This window comes from Ruditapes philippinarum, unplaced genomic scaffold, assembly GCF_026571515.1.
Source record: "Ruditapes philippinarum isolate M1 unplaced genomic scaffold, ASM2657151v2 ctg135_1_1_1_1, whole genome shotgun sequence".
Classification (NCBI taxonomy): Eukaryota; Metazoa; Mollusca; class Bivalvia; order Venerida; family Veneridae; genus Ruditapes; species Ruditapes philippinarum.
Window position 1 is genome coordinate 295,887 of NW_026862663.1, and position 21,002 is coordinate 316,888.

General features: G+C 32.8%; 2 protein-coding genes across 8 annotated transcripts in view; both read right to left on the reverse strand.

Annotated features, from left to right (window-relative positions):
- The window catches only part of LOC132719781 (alpha-(1,3)-fucosyltransferase fut-5-like), a 25,553-nt gene continuing 4,551 nt past the window's right edge, over positions 1-21,002 (reverse strand). The window contains exon 2 of the mRNA XM_060703660.1: positions 1-5,581. Within this exon, the coding sequence (XP_060559643.1) occupies positions 4,155-5,561 (1,407 nt within the window). The 5' untranslated portion in view covers positions 5,562-5,581 and the 3' untranslated portion in view covers positions 1-4,154. The remainder of the gene's footprint in view (positions 5,582-21,002) is intronic.
- LOC132719782 (beta-1,3-galactosyltransferase 5-like) overlaps positions 8,407-21,002 on the reverse strand; it is a 27,378-nt gene continuing 14,782 nt past the window's right edge. For 6 of the 7 annotated variants that reach the window (XM_060703665.1, XM_060703664.1, XM_060703668.1 and 3 more), the window contains one exon: positions 8,407-13,375. In XM_060703665.1, the coding sequence (XP_060559648.1) occupies positions 12,363-13,375 (1,013 nt within the window). In that variant the 3' untranslated portion in view covers positions 8,407-12,362. Of the gene's footprint in view, positions 13,376-19,861; positions 20,128-21,002 lie in introns of those variants that run through there. The other variant, XM_060703666.1, reaches the window with a different exon arrangement.

The following is a 21,002-nucleotide window of genomic DNA, read 5'->3' on the forward strand; positions in this document are numbered from 1 at the left end:
GCAATTTCAACACATCTATTTAAAGTTTAAACTTACAAAAAAATAAATAAACAACCATGTTAAAACAGTAATCAGATATACTTGTATTGACATTACATTTCTTTGGTATTACAAATAATAAAATTATAAAACATATTAAAAAGTGGTGCAAATTCATATAATGTGTGAATGAAATTTATATCATATCGTATATAGCAAATTAAATAACGCGCTGTATAGCCAAAACAACAACGACTGAGGACAATGGCTGAGGACAACGGCTGAGCAAATTGCTGAGACAAGCATCATGCATTTGCCACTGTCCAGCATCACCATTTGGAGATATTGTGAAGAAAAAGAAAAATCAGTCAGTCAACAATATAGGTGCAAAGAGGTGTTTGTGTGTCTGTCTTTATAGGACGTCTTAATTTAATGACGTCAATCCACCCTTTCAAGCAATGACAGTAAGGCAAAGGCTAATAACTTACGGTTCAGTAGGTTAAGAACTGGGTATTTATTTCTTAAGGACAAACAGGTATTAAAATATATAGTGATCATTTTAAAAACAAAATATATAGAGGTTATTTGTTTGATTTCAGTGAATACGCTTATATTTCATACTAATAAGTTAGAAAATTGCAATATATTTCAGAATCATTCGATTTGGCAATGAAACTTAACTTTCATAGAACAATCAATATATCTAGAAAATGATTATTTTATAATTACTTTAAAACGTAACCACATGTGACTACAAAAATAACAAGCAAAAATGTCATAAAAACAGAGATAAAATCGTTACGGTGGTGATATACATAGTAACAGTAACTAGGAATGACGTCGGTGTGATCGGAAGAGTACATGCTTATACCAGCATATCAAATTACAAAAAAAATAGAGATCTATACTATATTTTTCTTGACATTCAATAAAACAGTTCTGTGACTTATGCCAGGTTTATAATTTAACACATACGTTATATATTATTCTTGTAATAAAGTGTGTATCAATATAATAAAGTGTGTACCACTGTGAAATATATTTGTGAGGAGGGTAAAAATGGACATGTATAAATAAAATCTCTCTAAAAAAAAACGAAAAAAAAACCTTTTACTTAATCTTTTAAAACGAAGTATTGGCCTCTTAATTTCCTAAATGAAATTGTCCATTTATTCTAAACGTCAAAACAAATGACGTCACAGAGAATAAGGCGTTCGAGACCCACTTTATTATTACAAAACTATTTCATTTGTGTTTTATAAATCTTCTTTACTCATAAAGAAATTCATTTGGACTGTTAACATTATTTTGCATGTTTATAATTTCCTTAAGTATAGGTAATTGTTCATAAGTGTTTGAAATTATTTATTTCCAATAGGATTGAAGTATTTCAAAAGAATCGTAACAAATTTACTTTAACAAAGCTGGTTAAAATTTAATTATTGTTCACAATTGTTCAATATTCATATCATATTTCAACATAAAAACATCAAAGTAAAAAAAAACTTGACATACAGTATAAAAAAACCATTCAATTAACTGAATAACATAAATAAAATAAAGGGTGTTTAAGTATTCGCTAAAATTCATATTCAAACAAAAAAAATCAAATAACCTCACATTAAACTTTGGCAGTAAACTTTCTTATAAAACATAAAACTTCTCGAACCAAAATAGCCTACAATGTAGCTTATGAAATAGAAAAATGAGTAAAAAAAGTTTGACAAAAACACACATTTACTATTTCAGCAAGAAAGTTAAACTTACAGTGTTCTTTATCACCACAGCAACATGAACAAAATATATACTTGTAATCTTACGGATAAAAAGATCCGAACAATCTCATTTGAGCTGCTATTTGATTCTTATGTAAATTTGATTTACAACCATTTTACATTAACCGTTTTGTTAGAACATTCAGAAAATAAAAACATACATCTCTATGAATTACTGCAACATGGATTTATACTTATTTTAATGAAAACTAGATGGAATACATTTATGGATATGTTTGTCTTTGGTCACGTTGCTTTGTTTCAGCAATCATTCTCGGTCACGCTCTTCAAGTCACGCTGTTTCTGTCACGCTGTTTTTGTCACGCTGTTTCAACATTCGTTCTCGTCACGATCTTTCATGTTACGCTGTTCCAACATTTTATCAACTTAAATGCTAAAACATATCATCTAGGATTTGTTACATCAAGAGCCACCGCCGGGCGGGGGCAACGCTCGACTTTTTACTTTTTCTAAACGCAAACATTGAAAGGTTTGAACATATCTTAACGTTTCCTTTTTATAAATTTAGTTGGTCTGTCTTGTCACATTAGTTTTGTTTATCTATTTTGTATATATATATGAATAGAAACACGCAATTCTATAAATAGAAACATGCAATTTCTAAAAATAGAAACATTACGCAATTTCTAAAAATAGAAACATTACGCAATTTTTAAAAATAGAAACATTACGCAATTTTCATAAATAGAAACATTACGCAATTTCTAATAATAGAAACATTACGCAATTTCTAATCATAGAAACATCAATTTCTAAAAATAGAAACATTACGCAATTTCTAAAAATAGAAACATTACGCAATTTCTAAAAATAGAAACATTACGCAATTACTAAAAATAGAAACATTACGCAATTACTAAAAATAGAAACATTACGCAATTTCTAAAAATAGAAACATTACGCAATTTCTAAAAAATAGAAACATTACGCAATTTCTAAAAAATAGAAACATTACGCAATTTCTAAAAATAGAAACATTACGCAATTTCTAAAAATAGCAACATTACGCAATTTCTAAAAATAGAAACATTACGCAATTTCTAAAAATAGAAACATTACGCAATTTCTAAAAATAGAAACATTACGCAATTTCTAATAATAGAAACATTACACAATTACTAAAAATAGAAACATTACGCAATTACTAAAAATAGAAACATAACGCAATTTCTAAAAATAGAAACATTACGCAATTTCTAAGAATAGAAACATCAATTTCTAAAAATAGAAACATTACGCAATTTCTAAAAATAGAAACATTACGCAATTTCTAAAAATAGAAACATTACGCAATTTCTAAAAATAGAAACATTACGCAATTTCTAAAAATAGAAACATCAATTTCTAAAAATAGAAACATGACGCAATTTCTAAAAATAGAAACATTACGCAATTTCTAAAAATAGAAACATTACGCAATTTCTAAAAATAGAAACATTACGCAATTTCCATAAATAGAAACATTACGCAATTTCCATAAATAGAAACATTACGCAATTTCCATAAATAGAAACATTACACAATTTCTATAAATAGAAACATTACGCAATTCTATAAATAGAAACATTACGATATTCTATAAATAGAAACACTGTTGTTGTTGTTGTTGTTGATGATGATGATGATGATGATGATGATGATGATGATGAAGTTACAGTCAGTTACCGCCAAAACAATAAAAAATTCAATAATTTGACCTTCAAAGACAATGTCATTAATGAGTGAAGGTCAAGGTCTTTCGGTATATTTTTAACAGTAATCTTTGAAGATTATTATGTCTAAGTTTCAAGACAATCCATTCAAAAATAACAAAGTTACAGCCAATAATAGCCAAAAAAAAATGAATATTTTAATAATTTGACCTTCAAAGTCAAGGTCATTTATGAGTGAAGGTCAAGGTCTGTCTAGTTATTTTTAAGGGATATCCCTGAAGATAATTATGTTCAAGTTTGAAGACAATCCATTCAAAAATAACAAAGTTACAGCCAATAATAGCCAAAAAAATGAAAATTTCAATAATTTGACCTTCAAAGTCAAGGTCATTTTAGTGTGGAGGTCAAGGTCTGGCTGGTTATTTTTAAGGGATATCCTTGAAGATTATTATGTTCAAGTTTGAAGACAATCCATTCAAAAATAACAAAGTTACAGCCAAAAACAGCATGAACAAGCAAAAATTGGACTTTTAACCTTGAAGGTCAAGGTCATTTATGGATGAAGGTCAAGGTTAGTGTGGTGTACTGAAAGGTCTTGTCCCAAGGGTTGTTGTGGCCAAGTATGAAGACAATACAGCAAGAAATAAAAAAGTTATGATCCAGGTACAAGTTTGCGGACGGCAACGGTAACGCCGACCCGACTATAACAATACCTCTACTGTTTTTTTCAAAAAGAAAAAAGTCGAGCTAAAAATGACCATGGCTTACACTTCCAAAGAAACAAGATAAAACAGAAAACAAACAGTAGCACGAGCACTATTGCAAGCCAATGAAATGTTGGCTCTGTTATATCATTAGGAGTCCAACATTTACGGTCATGTACATACGTCACGTGATCTATATATGTTTTCCTATATTCATTTAGATTATTTAGTTTTTCACACAACATACACGATGTCTGTGGCATCTCGTATACATGTTTTGCAATGTATCTGCTTTTCTTCCTGAGATAACTCGTATAAAGCTCTTCTGATGAGCCCACTTTTACAATATAATCTGATAACTCTTTCGCAGACGAGAAATGCGCCGTGTTTATAAATGTATCATTGGGTAGATACTTGTCATAATTGAGACCACCTCGTACAATAAGAATAATGTCTAAATTGTAAAAATTTATAAACTTTTCTGTAAAGTAGTCCTCGCAAAAACTGTTTTCAAAGCTGAGGTAAAACTTGTATTTTGTATTTAGAAGATTTCGGAGGTCTTGATGGTCATGGTATGGCATATTACCACACGTACCAAATATATCAACTTCAATACCATTACTTACTAACTCAGACACATACTGGTCCCTTTTACTTTGAGCATCACAATGACTAACAGCCCAACTGACTAGTGTAGATTTACGATGATATATGGCGCTATAATTTGTATGTTTAATCTCTTTGTTCTCTATCAAATACCCGTATGGTCGGAAAATATCAGCATCAATATTGTAGGACATTGACCAATTCATAGTATTTCTCCAGTTAGTATGGCGGAATGCAAGTTTTCCTTGATAAACAGGCGACTCTGAGTAAAAAAATATCCACATCTGATCTGGATTTCTATCTTTATGAGATATTGGTGGAACGTGACTGGCGGATTCTGTCAGCGCATATATGATAGCGGAGTATTTCTGTAGATTTGTTACATCTGTAGACATCCGACAATTTAAATATGTACAATTTGTTCTAAGAAACCTATTTTGTTGACGAATATCATACCATGGCGGTTTGTTAAACCATAGTATATCTTTAATCGTGTCGTTTGGTACTCGTTGATCAACATTCCGATTTGTAACAGTTCTTACACCTTTGTTAAATCCAATTAGACGGTTTTCTATCCTGTGATGTGTTCTGGTACCGTTGTTCGACCAGTCTTGTGATGACCCACGATATACTCCTTTAATATTCTCAAATGTACTAGATATAGAATAGGGCATATATCCTGTTAAATTATACTGAACATTCATGTGTATCAATAAAGATATTGTAACGATGGCAATGAGTCCAATCAACAGTTTTAGCCATCTAAACAGACCTTTCTTGATCATGATGTTCAGCACTGACCTCCAGTCACAACCCATCCTCATCAGTCATCACTTATTGCAGTCTGAAAATTAAAAAGAAAGTGTGTGTTTTTTCTACCGCATGTAATGAACCTCTGATCAATAGAAATCAACGAAGTAAGTTTTTAAAAGTATTTTGATATTAAGTGATAGCAATACAGTTAAGTTGTTGAAGTACAGGAGTGCGTGGGTAATCAAATGTGTAACTAAACAAAATATTAATTAATTCTCACTGACATTTTTTTCCTCAAGAATCACATATCTTTGTGTAGGTACTAACTAAGACTAATGTGTTTTGGAATGGAAAATAATTATTTTTGATACAGGTGTAGTAGATAAGGGTGAAGGTATTTTACATGTAGATATATTTAATGTAACAAAACTAATAAACATGTAGGAGTTTAAATACAAATAGCTTTACCTTAGAATTATCTATAAGGTTATTTTTAGTTTGAATATTGATCTATCCATTGTTAAACTCGCGAATTTCAATATCAAAAGTACAAATGTAATGATAGTTATCTATATTTTACGGTCTTATCAAAGTGTACGCGTATAATACAGGTGTAACTGTAAACTGGCAGTATACAGGTAAGACGATCAAACAATGTGATACATTGGCAAGCACTGCAATCATGCAGTATAATGTTAAAATGTTGAAGAAATATGAAAAATGTTTATTTCATTTTTTCATATCCTATTTCCCTGTAGATTTACATATTCTTTGTCTGCTAACACCGGCAAAAATCCACAAGGAAACTAGCAATCATCTTAAGTTGTCAGGAAATAAATCTAATACATGCCGCTATTTTTCAATTTCAATTGCAAGGAATCCGATTGGACGGATATAGCTCACCTTTGTAAATATATAAAATTATTTAATTTTACCCATGAAATATGGTGCTATATCAGTCAAATATATTTGATATTTTTTAAAAATAAATATGAAATATAAATATGAAAGTGGGCGGAGTCAAAACTCATATTTATTTTAAGGGACTTCTTTCGGCGTTTTGTTTGAAAAATCTGATAAATACAAAACAACGTTTTCTTGAATTTTGTTTTGAAAACTATCTAGCATGATAGAAAATGGTCTAACTAAGAAAATTAATCAAAACACCAATATCTTTAATTCAGTAATTAACGCTGTACAGACGTTTAAAGACTTGTTTACATGACGTCACAATGTAGCGCCAAACAGCGCGTGCTTACGCATAAATTACTGCGCGCTGTACAATTGCAGTTGGTAGCAAGCAAGGGGATTCGTTACCATTTTCTTTGATAATGAAATTAAATAAAAAGGATATTTTTTCGTTTGCGTGAAATATGGAATATATTTTCACTCAACATGATAAAATGCCACATATTTTCACGAGCCGGTAATATTTATAAAATAGTTCCAAAGGAAAGGGTTATTTTCATCAGAGTGTTATGATTTATGAAACTCACTCGATAATACAATATGCTTACCAAATTATCTTAGACTTTCAGGTCAGTAGAGAATAATTCTAATAATTTACATGTATATCTGCCAGTCCGGCTTTTCGAATAATGCAGATCTTCTCTAATTTCGCATTGGAAAATAATGTAGTGGACAACAAAGGTCTATCAGACCCAGAAAACATACCGGTATGTGACGTTTCAAATGAATAGCTAGTTTGTGAATTTGCATGGAAAAACTGAACAAAGTATTTTCTAAGTTTGAAATTTTGTAAAAACCGTGTCTTAAAATAGATAGTGGTTATAATGTTATGAACTTACAGATTTGAAGTTTTAAGCGATTAACGTATGTAGTTATTGAGATGGGAATTTAAGCGTAAAACCTTGCCAACGGCAACGCTTACGTAAATTCATTCGAGAATGACGTAGTTTTTATAGCACGCAACTTATTCTACAGAAGGACTATTTAGCTTGAGGGTAATAGTTTAAATATATCATCTGTATGATATTTTCTAAACAACAGATGATATTTTTAATTTTACGTTTGATAGACATTCGACAAAATTATTATGTTATAATTTTCACGCATAAAATTAATCATTCTAAACTCCGAAAGTGACCAGAAATAGAAAAATCGAGTGTAGTCTCTGTAGTCATGTACTCCCTTTTTTGTCTTTTTTCTGTAAATCAAGTAAATGATTCTTAATCAAAATGCAAGATCAATTTTTCTTGTTTAAGGAGACAACCAGTAACATTGTGAAGTAAGCTTTTGGATCAAAAGGCTATCATTTAATAGTCAAGTTGACCTTGCCTTTTGACACGTGATCTCTAAGTGGGCCTGAAGGTAATAGCTCATCAAGTTACGTACACATGTCAAGTTGAAAAGCTTTGGATGAAACCATTCATTTCAAAGCCAACGCTAATATTTGCTATTTTAGGTCACGGTGACCTTGACCTTTGACCTTTTAAATGGGTCTGGAAGATAGCATGCATCAAGATACATATACATTTGGACGGATGCATGCTTATTTAATAGCAAAAATAAGGATTTGCCAGTTAGGGTCACGACGACCTTGACATTTAACCCCGTGACCTCTTACGGAGCTACACATGTAAGAGTGGAAGCACGTTTATCTTATCACTCAGACTGACATGTAAGAGTGGAAGCACGTTTATCTTATCACTCAGACTGATACTCGCTGTTTTTCTGGTCATGATGCCCTTGATTTCACAACCTCTTATCGGTAGCGCAGATAGATCTTATCCTGTCAAGTTTGAAGGCTGAAAGGACTCCCGTGCTTTCTCAAGGTAAAGTTTTATGGCACCGTCACAGACAAACAGACAGATAGATAGATATAAAACAATATGACCGTCCGATCATTTCAACCAGGGGCATAAAACAACATTACATTTAAAATTATACAAAACATTTTGAAATTTAATTTTTTTATTTGTAAGTTATTAATAAATATCATAAACGTGATAAAACAAAATGAACAAGACATTATTAATGGTACATATACATGTATATACACCAGTTATAATCTTAAATGCTAAGAAAGGAATGTTCTAATGCATTGATTGCAATAATATTTAACATTTCAATAATAATTTCATATAAAATGATCAATAAACGAGCATGCCTACAGTAACTGAAGATAAAAAGCGAGTCCCTTTTTTCACATAGTGAAAAATACAAAGGGTGGCAATTAAGTTAATGCATATTCTTTATTTACAAAAATAAAGTACAAAAAACGTATAACTTAAATTAGCTTCTAACTTTAATCAAAGTTGCTTGCTTTTATAGTGCCATTATTAAAAGCGTCTTAAGAAAGCTCAAAAAGGGAACAAGAGGTACATTATGACTCTAGATTGCTCGCCTAAGATTAATTGCTAGAAAAGACTAGTAATAATAAGGTAGGTCGGTCATATTAGGGCGTATCATTTTTGACTTTAATGTGGAACATGGTCAATTTGACTCTAATAGCATGATTAGTAAAAGAAAAGTGAAGAGGGCCAAATGCTGATGACACATGATTTAATACTGAAGATCTAGACATTGTCATATTGGAAAAGGATTTCCATCAAACAAGTTGTATTCAATAAGTGATCCAGCTCTGTGCATTGTAGTTCCCACAAGAAGTTGTCCCTATCTGTCCACTCTCATTCTTGTGAAAAATGGATGTTATTTTAATTACTGTTAGGGAAGGTGTATTTTTTTAGAAAATATATAACATATACATGTACTCTTTGAAGAGGGTTATGGGGCTGAAAATCGGCCTAAAAGCACAGCAAGGTGATGCAATATGCCAAATATCTTTGTTCTGGGCATAATATTAACAAGATGAGTCTATGTAAGCTAAGTGGCACCCTGGACGAGGCCATTTTGTGAGCCAAGGTACATTACTATTATAACTTTCGTCGTAGTTTACAAGAAAAAGCTTAATATCTTTGCTCCGGGAATTGAAGTTTTAATAAAGACTTAAATGTGTTTTATATTCATGTATAGGTCTAAGTGACTTATAAGGCGGGGTTAATTTTGTAGAGGATAAAGAGGTAAAGCTTTATGCTCGATATCTATGCTCTGAGCGTTGTTTTTTCTCGAGAAAGTCAAGAAACACATGGGTGATTACAATAATCTATGTTAACTAAGTTTTCGAAGTGTCAACTTAGGGGAATGAATTACAATACTTTAGAAGTTCACTTGATGAATATTTAAGCTCTGGGATTTGTAGGAAACACACAGAGAATATTTTAATACAATTAACTCTACATAAATAACAATAAAATATCAATATTAATAACTCTGGCGCTGGGTCCATTTTTTTGCATCAGGGAATGAGTAACACAATTTTTAGAGGAAGGACCACAAGGTGATAATAAATGCCAAACTAGAGCTATCACTATAGTGATTAATACCCTCACAAGAAACCTTTTGAACTCAACCTATAATTTATGAAGTTTCAACTGTGTATAAAGAATCATTTCAATTAATTGCAATCCCAACCAGGGTGTTCATATAAGCTTGCCTTGGTTTACACTTACTTTGATTATAATATCTCATTCCTAACTCTAGTTATTGTCCAAAAACATTTTTCTATTTTTTTAACAACAGTGACCCTTGACCCCAGGGGGCCCAAATGCAATCACATATGGTTGCTAAATATCAAGTTTGATTGCAATAACTCATTCTTAACTAATGTTAGTCCGGAAACCATTTTCCTTTTTGGTAACAGTGACCTTGACCCCAGGAGGTCCAAAAGCAAACCAAACCGGAGTCTTCATATAAACTTCCATATATAGTTTGATTACAATATCTCGTTCTTGATATTGTCCGAAAACCATTTTCTATTTTTAGAAATAGTGATCTTGGCTTTAGTGGGTCCAAATACAAACTCAATCGGGGTCTTCATATAAGTTTGCTATAGTTTGACTATCATATCTCATTCATAACTATAGATATTGTCCGGAAACCATTCTTCTATTTTAGTAACTGTGACCTGGAACCAGGTTATTCAAAGCAAAACCAACCAGGGTTACCACATGGCACATACGGTGGCTTTATACCAAGTTTGAATACAATAACTCATTCCAAAGTCTAGCTTTCGTCCGGACACCATGAAGGAGACCGACGGACCGACCAGCCGAAGAGCTGACTCCTATATACCAGATTAACCTTCGTTTTGTGGGGGTATTATAATGCTCTAAGTCATGTTTATAAAAAGTATATGTAACCTAACTGAGCACCAGGGCGGGGCTATTTTTAAACCAAGGGGCATGATTAATATAACTTTTGTAGCTATTCACTAAACCATATCATGTGTAAAACAAACGCATTGTAGTTCAACACAAAAAGACTCCTATACAAGTCTATATTGCTAAGCGGAAACAATTTAACATATACCCAATGCCTATGTTCTTGGCATTAAAGTTTCTGCACAGACGATTAAAGAAAACGTAATGTCTAGCTTTGCTCTTATGATCTTGGTGTACATCAGACCAGAACGATCTACATTGTACATTAATTTTGTAGAAGGCCATTTTAAGTTCATTTTTGTAAAGTTTGGTCAAAATCCTGCAAGTGGTTCAGAGGGAGATATTGTTACAACAACAGACAGCTTGCCATCACAAAAACACATCTTTAAAGAATCTGTGTTAACACCATGCACCAGGGTATAAAGACATTCTCCAAGCTAACACTGACTCAAATCTTTGATATTTGATTGGTCTGAAAATGTCATATAATGTACACTGACCAATGGAAATCCTGAGATTTGAGACAGAACTCAGAAAGAAGTTTTATAACCTCGACACCAGGTCTAAATGCTGGAAGCATAGTTAAAGTTGACGCGTGATTAAAATTGAACCATATTGACTATGCAATCTCACAGCACCAATATCTATCACTGACTTTTGTGCAACTGTCGGTTTTTCATTGATGGAATCATGACAATTTAACATTTAAAGTATTTTTACGGTTTTATACATGTTACATGCGTGTTGCAGACGGTTGTGATAGGGGCAAGAAGTAATGGCTTTCAAGTTATACACAGTAAGCACTGTTGTTAACTTGATAACATTATATATCACATTTAGACAGAATGAACATTACCTATTGCTATCAATTATGATGTGATTACGTATAATTCATGAAGACAATTTCACTATCAACCAAAATGATATTAATTCCTATTTGGCACGTGATATTTAAAAAGAAATTATGATATGTCTAAGAACACTACTGATTTACATTGCATGGTTGTTCAAATACTTAATAAATTCCTCAAGAGTTTGATCATTGTGATTAAATTCCAGCTCAAATGAACAATACATTGTTCAGTAAACGACGACGATTCATTCTTAATTAAAATTATTTTCCTACGCAGTTGCCAATTTGTAACTACTCAGTACCACGTGATAAGATGTGGACAGAAGTATTGTTCACTAAGTTCTAGTGAGTTTGATTATTAACTGCTCCATTCCGGGGCCTGTATGTACGTATGATATTGGCACATGTATCAAGTATACATTTTTATCTCTGTCACCACACAAATGCGCGCAAATTTCCCTCAAACACATATAATCGTGTTCTTCAAGATGTCACGAGCAACTTTGTATCTTCTTATACACTTAACTGAACGGTTGAATGTGAAATATCATCCATGGAGTTGAAAAAGGATGCCCACGCACGAAACACTTCCGGACTACAACAACATAGAACTATGATTAAACAAGAACTTGAGCAGCAAAATTACAAAAACGTTATTCTGAAACGTCAAATGAACTTGGTGATTTAAGGTAAAGAAGTAAAAATAACTTTGTAACAGCAGTTTCAAAGGCACACTATCTTATAGCAAATGTAACAGACTAATAAACATTGCTGGATCATGTAAAAGAATTTAGCTGCTGAACAGTGTACTTCCAAAGTAACTCCATAGCACTGTTTGAATCTAGTAACACTCCCATAAGTTCACACAGAGATTTTCTTGACTTAAAACATTCTACTGCTTTTTGTTCATCGGCAAGAAATTTCAAAGAAGAAAAACGTGTTCCTGTTTTATTTGCTAGTGTCCCAAATATGTAAAAATCATCAATCCAAAAGAAAGGAGTTTCCTTCGCTTTACGATACATTGTTTTTACGCTCTCCGCCGTTAATACAACAAAATATCCACGGCAAAAAGTTAACGGATAATGCGTGAGGCCCGTTAACTCATGTTCTGCTACCCTCCATTTTAGTCCTGCTTTCCGCTGAATACGTTGCGTCTCTATATCAATTACTTCACACCAAATATGACGATCAAAATTTGTCGGAGTTTCAAACACAGGTAAGTAATGATGGAATGAAAACACGTTGACGAATACATCGTCATCTAACTTCAGTACAGTTTTTGCCTTTGGACAATTTTCCGTTACCCATCGCAGCCACAGAACAGCCTTGTGGGTTATATTTGTATAAGAATCTAAAAAGTTTCCCTGAACAATGTCGTCATGTTCGGTGGATTCTGCGTCAATAAGAACTTGTAAATCTCTATTGAAAGGCATTCCTAATATGAACACTAGTTTCATCCCATATCGCTGTAATAATGCTTTGTTCCCCCACGTTTTTCTAATACTGTCACGTTTGTTAAAGTTAGTTATTGCTGAATGAACGACGATTATAACTCTATCATTCTTGCATTCTGTTTTGTTAATGTTATACGGCTTGTCGTATACGGTTAATGGATACCCTTTATACATGTTATACGGGTAGCTAACTGTTGGACTACTATTCACCATAAATATAACCGAAATGAATGACAATGTCAGGAAAAAAAGTCCATACCAAATCAGTTTAACAAACGCCGCTTTAGGATGTAGTCTGTAGACAAACCCCCTTACGTTCACCATGGTTTCTTCTTCTGAAATAAAAGAAAAGTTTGGTAACATCTTCAAAAAACAATAATTTTTTATCACCTGAAATATTAATCATTTTTGTACTTTGTTGTTCTTTTCTAATTCTCAGGGAATGTAAGTTCAGTTATAAACGAATTCATATATGTCTCATCCTACATGTTTAATTTGAAATGTTGTTTCTTTAGCAAGAACCGAATGTAGAATGTTGATCGAATATTGAATGATTAAAGACGGAATATTTGAAAACTTTAATTCCATTTTAGGCCAGTCTCTTTAAGATTTTCATTTTAAACACTTGAACATGAAACCGATATGATCATTATGATAAGACCGTATTTAGCGACAATTTAAAAAAATAAAAATAAATAAAATAAAAATTGTAATAATATAAATGCGTCCTAAGATAGACCAAACATAAATTCACATGAAACGACATTTAGCTATATACGTTTAAAACTAAGTCTATTTTTTATTTTATTAGAGTGTTAAGGAAACTCGTGAAGGAATCAATATGTCTCCATTTATTCCGAGCCTTTTTACTTTTACAGATATAATTATCATAGAGTTATTCGAAGATTATATGAGCCGCGTCACGACAAAACCAACAGAGTGCGTTTGCGACCAGCATGGATCCAGACCAGCCTGCGCATCCGCGCAGTCTGATCAGGATCCATGCTGTTCGCTTACAAACCCTATTACAAGTAGAGAAACTGATAGCGAACAGCATGGATCCTGATCAGACTGCGCGGATGCGCAGGCTGGTCTGGATCCATGCTGGTCGCAAACGCACTATGTTGGTTTTGTCGTGACGCGGCTCATATTTTTTTTACTGAAAAACAATGTGTCTTCAGGTCAAAATGAATTAAAGAAATCAATATGAATTGTAAACACCCACCTTAACATGTTAAATGATAATTTCTTCCTAGATAATAGAGGCATCTTGTTGTCGACACGATCAACCATTTATATGAATAGTTCAGACGTGCATCTAAAACTGAATGTTTAGTTTTTCAAGCTGACCTTCTGGGAATACACCATATCGACCGCTTCCAGAACTTTTTTAATTAACTTATTGAATTTTCACAAAACAGTGTGACTGGCATATTAATAGTTACTATAGTTACAGTAGGTCAGATACTCGAATGTGCTAGGAGTTTCAGATTGTGACACTGTGCTGTGGTATCTATATCAGCTGATTTACATATGATGTCTAAATAAGAGATGATTGGAATATATCAAAATTTAAAAAAAAAAAAAAATTCAATTTATAAGTTCAGACATTACTGTCTTTGAACAGCAACATATTAATCATTCTATATACAAACTGAATCAGTCAGCTCTTCCTGAATATATGTTTGTTAAGAAAAGGAATCTGAAGAATTAAAAATTTAAAATAAATATTATTATCAAAATATCGTATGTAAGAAAAACACAATGGAATAATTTTATGTACTATGTGAATATGTTAGTGTCACCTTACTTTTTTAAACTAATCAAAAATGAAAAATATTAACGTTTTATCCATCATTAATTAAAGATAAAATATTCTCACAAAGGACTCAGATGGCTACATGGTTTAAACTCCTTAGAGCTAACCCAAAATGGCCAAAAAAAAAATCGGACTTAAAAAGGGCTTTCTTAGCTAAAACCCAAACAGTTGATTTTATCATCACCTTTCTGTGAACCAACATCGAAGTGACTGAATTTAATTTGAAATTTGACCTGATAATAATTATAGAGTATGGCCCGCTCGTCTGTACTTTTAACCTATGCAGAGAAATCGCTGGAATCAATCCAACCATCCGTGCTAAACAAAGTGCCTTGTCGGGTTAAATAGTTTATGATGAACTCTACTAAATATAAATCGCCAGAATAGAAATAAATTATTGATGAGCATAGAAAGGCCATGGTACCGTGTATTGATTAGATTTATAAGCACGCGGGTGAACAGTTCTATGTGAATGACTAACACTTGTGATCCTAACAGCGTTTGTCGCCAGTAATATTTCTTAAAATATGAGCACAACCACGTACTAGTTATATATACAATGTAATACGACAGATAGTTGACACCAATTCGATAAATCCTCAGAAATCCACGAGGGTGTACGAGATAACACGGCTATTGAAAATATAGTTCATAATATTACTTGTATTATCTTAATGTGACATATAATCAATTCTTTGTCGGAATTATAAAGAGAGAAAAAACATGATAGGAAAGCGAACAAGATGTTTTTATGCCATAACTTTATAAAACTAGCTTTTGATAAAACACCTCTATATGGGTGAGTTGCCGGACAATTTAGATTATACATTCATGTATGGAACGCCTGGACTGTCTTATGTTAAGAATGAATGATATACCTGGTTAAATGTCTTTCTGTTGAGTCCGAGATACAAAATGCTGGGTGGAAATCCTAATGTGCTCAGTTATTGAAGTGCTATGTTGTGTGCTGACTGTATTTTATTCAGTCAAGTCAATGTATTGTCGGGTGCATAAGTCGTTATGTTCAGTTCTTAAAACAAACAAGCATGTGGTGACACAATTATGTTGAGTTAAAAAGATATGTTGTAGGGTGTTGCAGTTATTATGTTCGGTTATAATAATATGCTGTTTGGTGCTCTTCTCATCATGTTCAACCATGAAAATAAACAGTTGAGTGGTACTATCATTTTGTTTGGCTTAGGCAGTGTATTATTGGGTGATACTTTTATTATTTTCAGATGCAATGACATGCTGTTGGGTGCTTTATTCCTTCTGTTCAGTCGTGAAATAGAACTGTTAAATGATACAATCATTATCTTAAATGGTACTATCATTATCTTGTGTGCTGATATCATCTTCTTCAGTCAAGTCAATGTATTGTTCGGTGCAAAGGTCGTTATGTTCAGTTGTTTTTTGGTACTATCATTATGTTCAGTTCAGATGATATACTGTTCGGTGTAGAGGTCATTATGTTCAATAGTGAACACAAACTGTTGTGTGATACCACAATTATGTTGGGTTCATTCGGATATTTTCGGGCAACAGATGGGAGCGACTAATTTCCATAGGTCACGTCGAGGCTAATGACCACTAAATTGCCAAAACAATTTTCTTCCCTGTAAATATCATCGGGGGCTTAAGAACGTTATTTTCATAAATTGGACTTTTAAATACCCAATGGGTAATTTATTTAGTTAATTCATGACTATGCTTTACTGTTACAGTCATAATGGGTACAGTATATAAAACTTAAAATATGGGTAAGGGTAGCCTGTTAAAGTCCACCGTAAATAAAACTTAAAATGTATCTGTTTGGTAACCTATAAGAGTCACAAATGGACACAGCAAACGAAATTTAAAATATAAAACATCATATACAAGTAAGGGAACCCTATTTGAGTCACACATGGCCACAGTATATGGAGCATATAAGTAAGGGTAGCCTATTAAAGTCACATATGGCCACAGCATATGCAACTTAAAATATATGTGTTGGTAACCCATTTGAGTCACACATAACCACAATAAATGGAACATAATATTTAAGTAAGGGAAACCTATTTGAGTCACACATGGCCACAGTATATGGAACATTAAATATAAGTAAGGGTAGCGCAATAAAGTCACACATACCCCCATCATGAAGAACATTCTATATAAGTAAGGGAAACCTTATTGAGTCACACTAGGCCAAAATATATGGAACATTATGTTTAAGTAAGGAAAATCTATTTGAGTCACACATGACTAAAGTATATGGAACATTATATATAAGTAAGATAAGTAAGGGTAGCCTAATAAAATTAGACTCAAATACATTTCCCTGAGTTAAACAGTATGTCTAATATCTTGTGGCCATGTGTGACTCAATTAGGTTTCACTTACTTAGATAGAATTTTTTTTATACTTTGGCCATGTTTGACTTTATTAGGCTACCCTTACTTATATATAATGTTCCATTTACTGTGGTCATGTGTGTCTCAAATGGGGGTTTCCATACTTATATTTAACGTTCCATAAACTGTGGCCATGTGTGACTCAAATAGGTTTGCCTTACTTGTATATTATGTTTCATATTTTAAATTTCGTTTGATGTGTCCACTTGTGAGTATAAAAAGTTACCAACACATATATTTTAAGTTTTATTTACGGTGGTCATGTGTGACTTGAACAGGCTACCCTTACCCATATTTTAAGTTTTATATACTGTGCCCATTATGACTGTAACAGTATAGTATAGTCATAAATTAACTTGATAAAATACCCATTGGGTATTAAATATGCCATACGATCTGTCCAATTTATTGAAATAACGCTCTTAAGCTCCCGATGGTATTTACGGGGAAGAAAATTGTTTTGGCAATTTAGTGGTCATTAGCCTCGACGTGACCTATGGAAATTAGTTGCTCCCGCCCGCCATCTTGTTTGACGCGAACATATCCGAATGAACCCAACATAATTGTATGACCACTCAGTGCATTGTCAAATGACTTGTGCACCGAACAGTATATCATCTGAACTGAACATAATGACGGTATCACACCACAGTTTGTGTTCACTACTGAACATAATGACTTCTGCACCAAACATTATATCATCTGAACTGAACATAATGACGGTATCACACAACAGTTTGTGTTCACTACTGAACATAATGACCTCTGCACCAAACAGTATATCATCTGAACTGAACATAATGACGGTATCACACAACAGTTTGTGTTCACTACTGAACATAATGACTTCTGCACCAAACATTATATCATCTGAACTGAACATAATGACGGTATCACACAACAGTTTGTGTTCACTACTGAACATAATGACTTCTGCACCGAACAGTATATCACCTGAACTGAACATAATGACGGTATCACACAACAGTTTGTGTTCACTACTGAACATAATGACCTTTGCACCAAACAGGATATCATCTGAACTGAACATAATGACGGTATCACACAACAGTTTGTGTTCATTACTGATCATAATGACATCTACACCGAACAGTACATCATCTGAACTGAACATAATGACTTCTGCACCGAACAGTATATCATCTGAACTGAACATAATGACGGTATCACACAACAGTTTGTGTTCACTGCTGAACATAATGACTTCTGCACCAAACATTATATCATCTGAACTGAACATAATAACGGTATCGCACAACATTTTGTGTTCTCTACTGAACATAATGACCTCTGCACCGAACAGTACATCATCTGAACTGAACAGAAAGACCTCTGCACCGAACAGAATACCATCTGAACTGAACATAATGATAGTACTATTCAACAGTTCTATTTCACGACTGAACAGAAGGAATTAAGCACCCAACAGCATGTCATTGCAACTGAAAATAATAAAAGTATCACCCAATAATACACTGCCGCAGCCAAACGAAATGATAGTACCACTCAACTGTTTATTTTCATGGTTGAACATGATGAGAAGAGCTATTTTAACCGAACATAATAACTGTCACACCCTACAACATATCTTTTTAACTCAACATAATTGTGTTACCACATGCTTGTTTGTTTTAAGAACTGAACAGAACGACTAATGCACCCGACAATACATTGACTTGACTGAATAAAATGTAATCAGCACACAACATTACACTTCAATAACTGAGCGCATTTGGATTTCCACCCAGTATATTGGGATTTTGACCCAGCATATTGTATCTCGGAGACAATAGAATGACATTTAACCATGTATATCAGTCATTCTACACATAAGACAGTCCAGGCGTTCCATATTCATGTGTGTAATACAATCGTGCTAGTCACCTAGGGCGCCTTGTTAATGTATGTATGTACATGTACTGTCTGCCTCATGTAGCTATTAATCCAGCTGTTTATTGTTATATTATTGCCATTAATGGTAAATATGTTTCCAATAATGAGTGTCGTGACAAAAAGTTAATATTGTATGTATTATTACTTGCAATACGTTCATTATAGCAAACCATTTAAACAGAAACAATTTGCACGTGCCACTTTATGTGATATAAACATGGAAAACATATACCAATGTCTAAATAATGTACGTGCCTTCAGATAAATTACACTAACATTAACATATACATGTAGTCGAGTAAATCTATAGCAACTGAAACTATTCACTCCAGAAACTAAATGGGCCAAATCATGTATATACATGTATTAGAAACACAATCAATTTTAAAACTGTATTAAATTACTTCATTTTTTTGTTACCGAAAGATGGATCGTTACAGAGAAAAAACTCGCAACTAGAATGCCATAGGTCTGCCATTAGTTAAATACAAGCTCTCCTCAAGATCAATACAACCCTGTATAACAGCCGCATGTTTATCTTTACCAGCTTAATATTAAGCTTTATCAATAATATCATTGTTTTTAAAACTTCCTCTATTACAAACAACAACAACCCTACAAATAAACATTGATCAACTTGAAAGAAAATACAACATGTACATCATCTTCTTACAACATAAAATAACACATACCTCGGCTACACATCAATTTCTGTACACTTTGTGTTAACTTGGCAGTAATCCATTTTATAATTCCATACAATGTGAATGATTTGGTTACAGGAAAAATCTCCAAATTATTGTAATAAAGTCAGAACAGCAAGGCTGATGGCCCGGTATCGGAAAATGTATGACCAGATCTCATCATCGTTTACCTTTACAGGCATTTTTAGAAACAGTTCCATGAACAGCAAGAGAGGTGTATTGATTATTGATTATCAATTTAATATAGACAGGAAGGAGAAATGCTCAAGCTCCCGAGACAATTCTGCAATCTATAAAACTACACTAGCAGTACGAGAGTTCATCTAGCAGTTTTCAACGATATTTTCTCGATTTCAGTAGCGCTATAATTTTCTAGAAGAGTAAAGCTCATGCGTTTTATGTCTTTTATAACAGCAATGATTGTAAAAAAAAGGATCAAGCACATCTACAAATTAAGTGTTGTTATATGATGTTTAAAATTCTTAAGCCCTTCATAGTGTAAATCAATATTCATGTGAAAGAAAAACAAGAGCCACTGCCTAACATGGGCCACGCTCGACTTTTTCTTATTTATTATACGATGCACATGTAGTAAAGACTTCTCCTACAAAACACATTATTTTGTAATAAATAAGTCAAATTTCATATTTGACCTTGATGGTCAAGGTCATTCAAAGGTCAATGTCAAATTAGAAATAATCATCATGTCGGTTTTGTCACAAGTGTTCCTTTGTCCATGAATGATTCAAATTCATAACAATTTAACAATTTAAGCAAATTTCAATTATTTGGCCTTGACGGTCAGGGTCAAATAAAGGTCATAGTCATTTCAGAATAATTCAACAAGTCGGTTTTGTCAAAGTATGAATCAAATCTTTACATAAATAACAAAGTTATGACAATTGAAGCACATTTCAAAAAATATGACAAAAAGTAAAATAAAGGCCAAAGTTATTTTTGAATTATTCAAAATACGGGTTTTGTCATAATGGGTATTTTGCCCAAGCATAAATCAAATCCATTAGAAATGCAACATTATGATCAACTGTAGTAAAATTCATTAATTGACCTTAAGTGTCAATGTCAAATTAAGGTCAAGTTCAATTAAATTTTCTATAGTTTTTTGTCC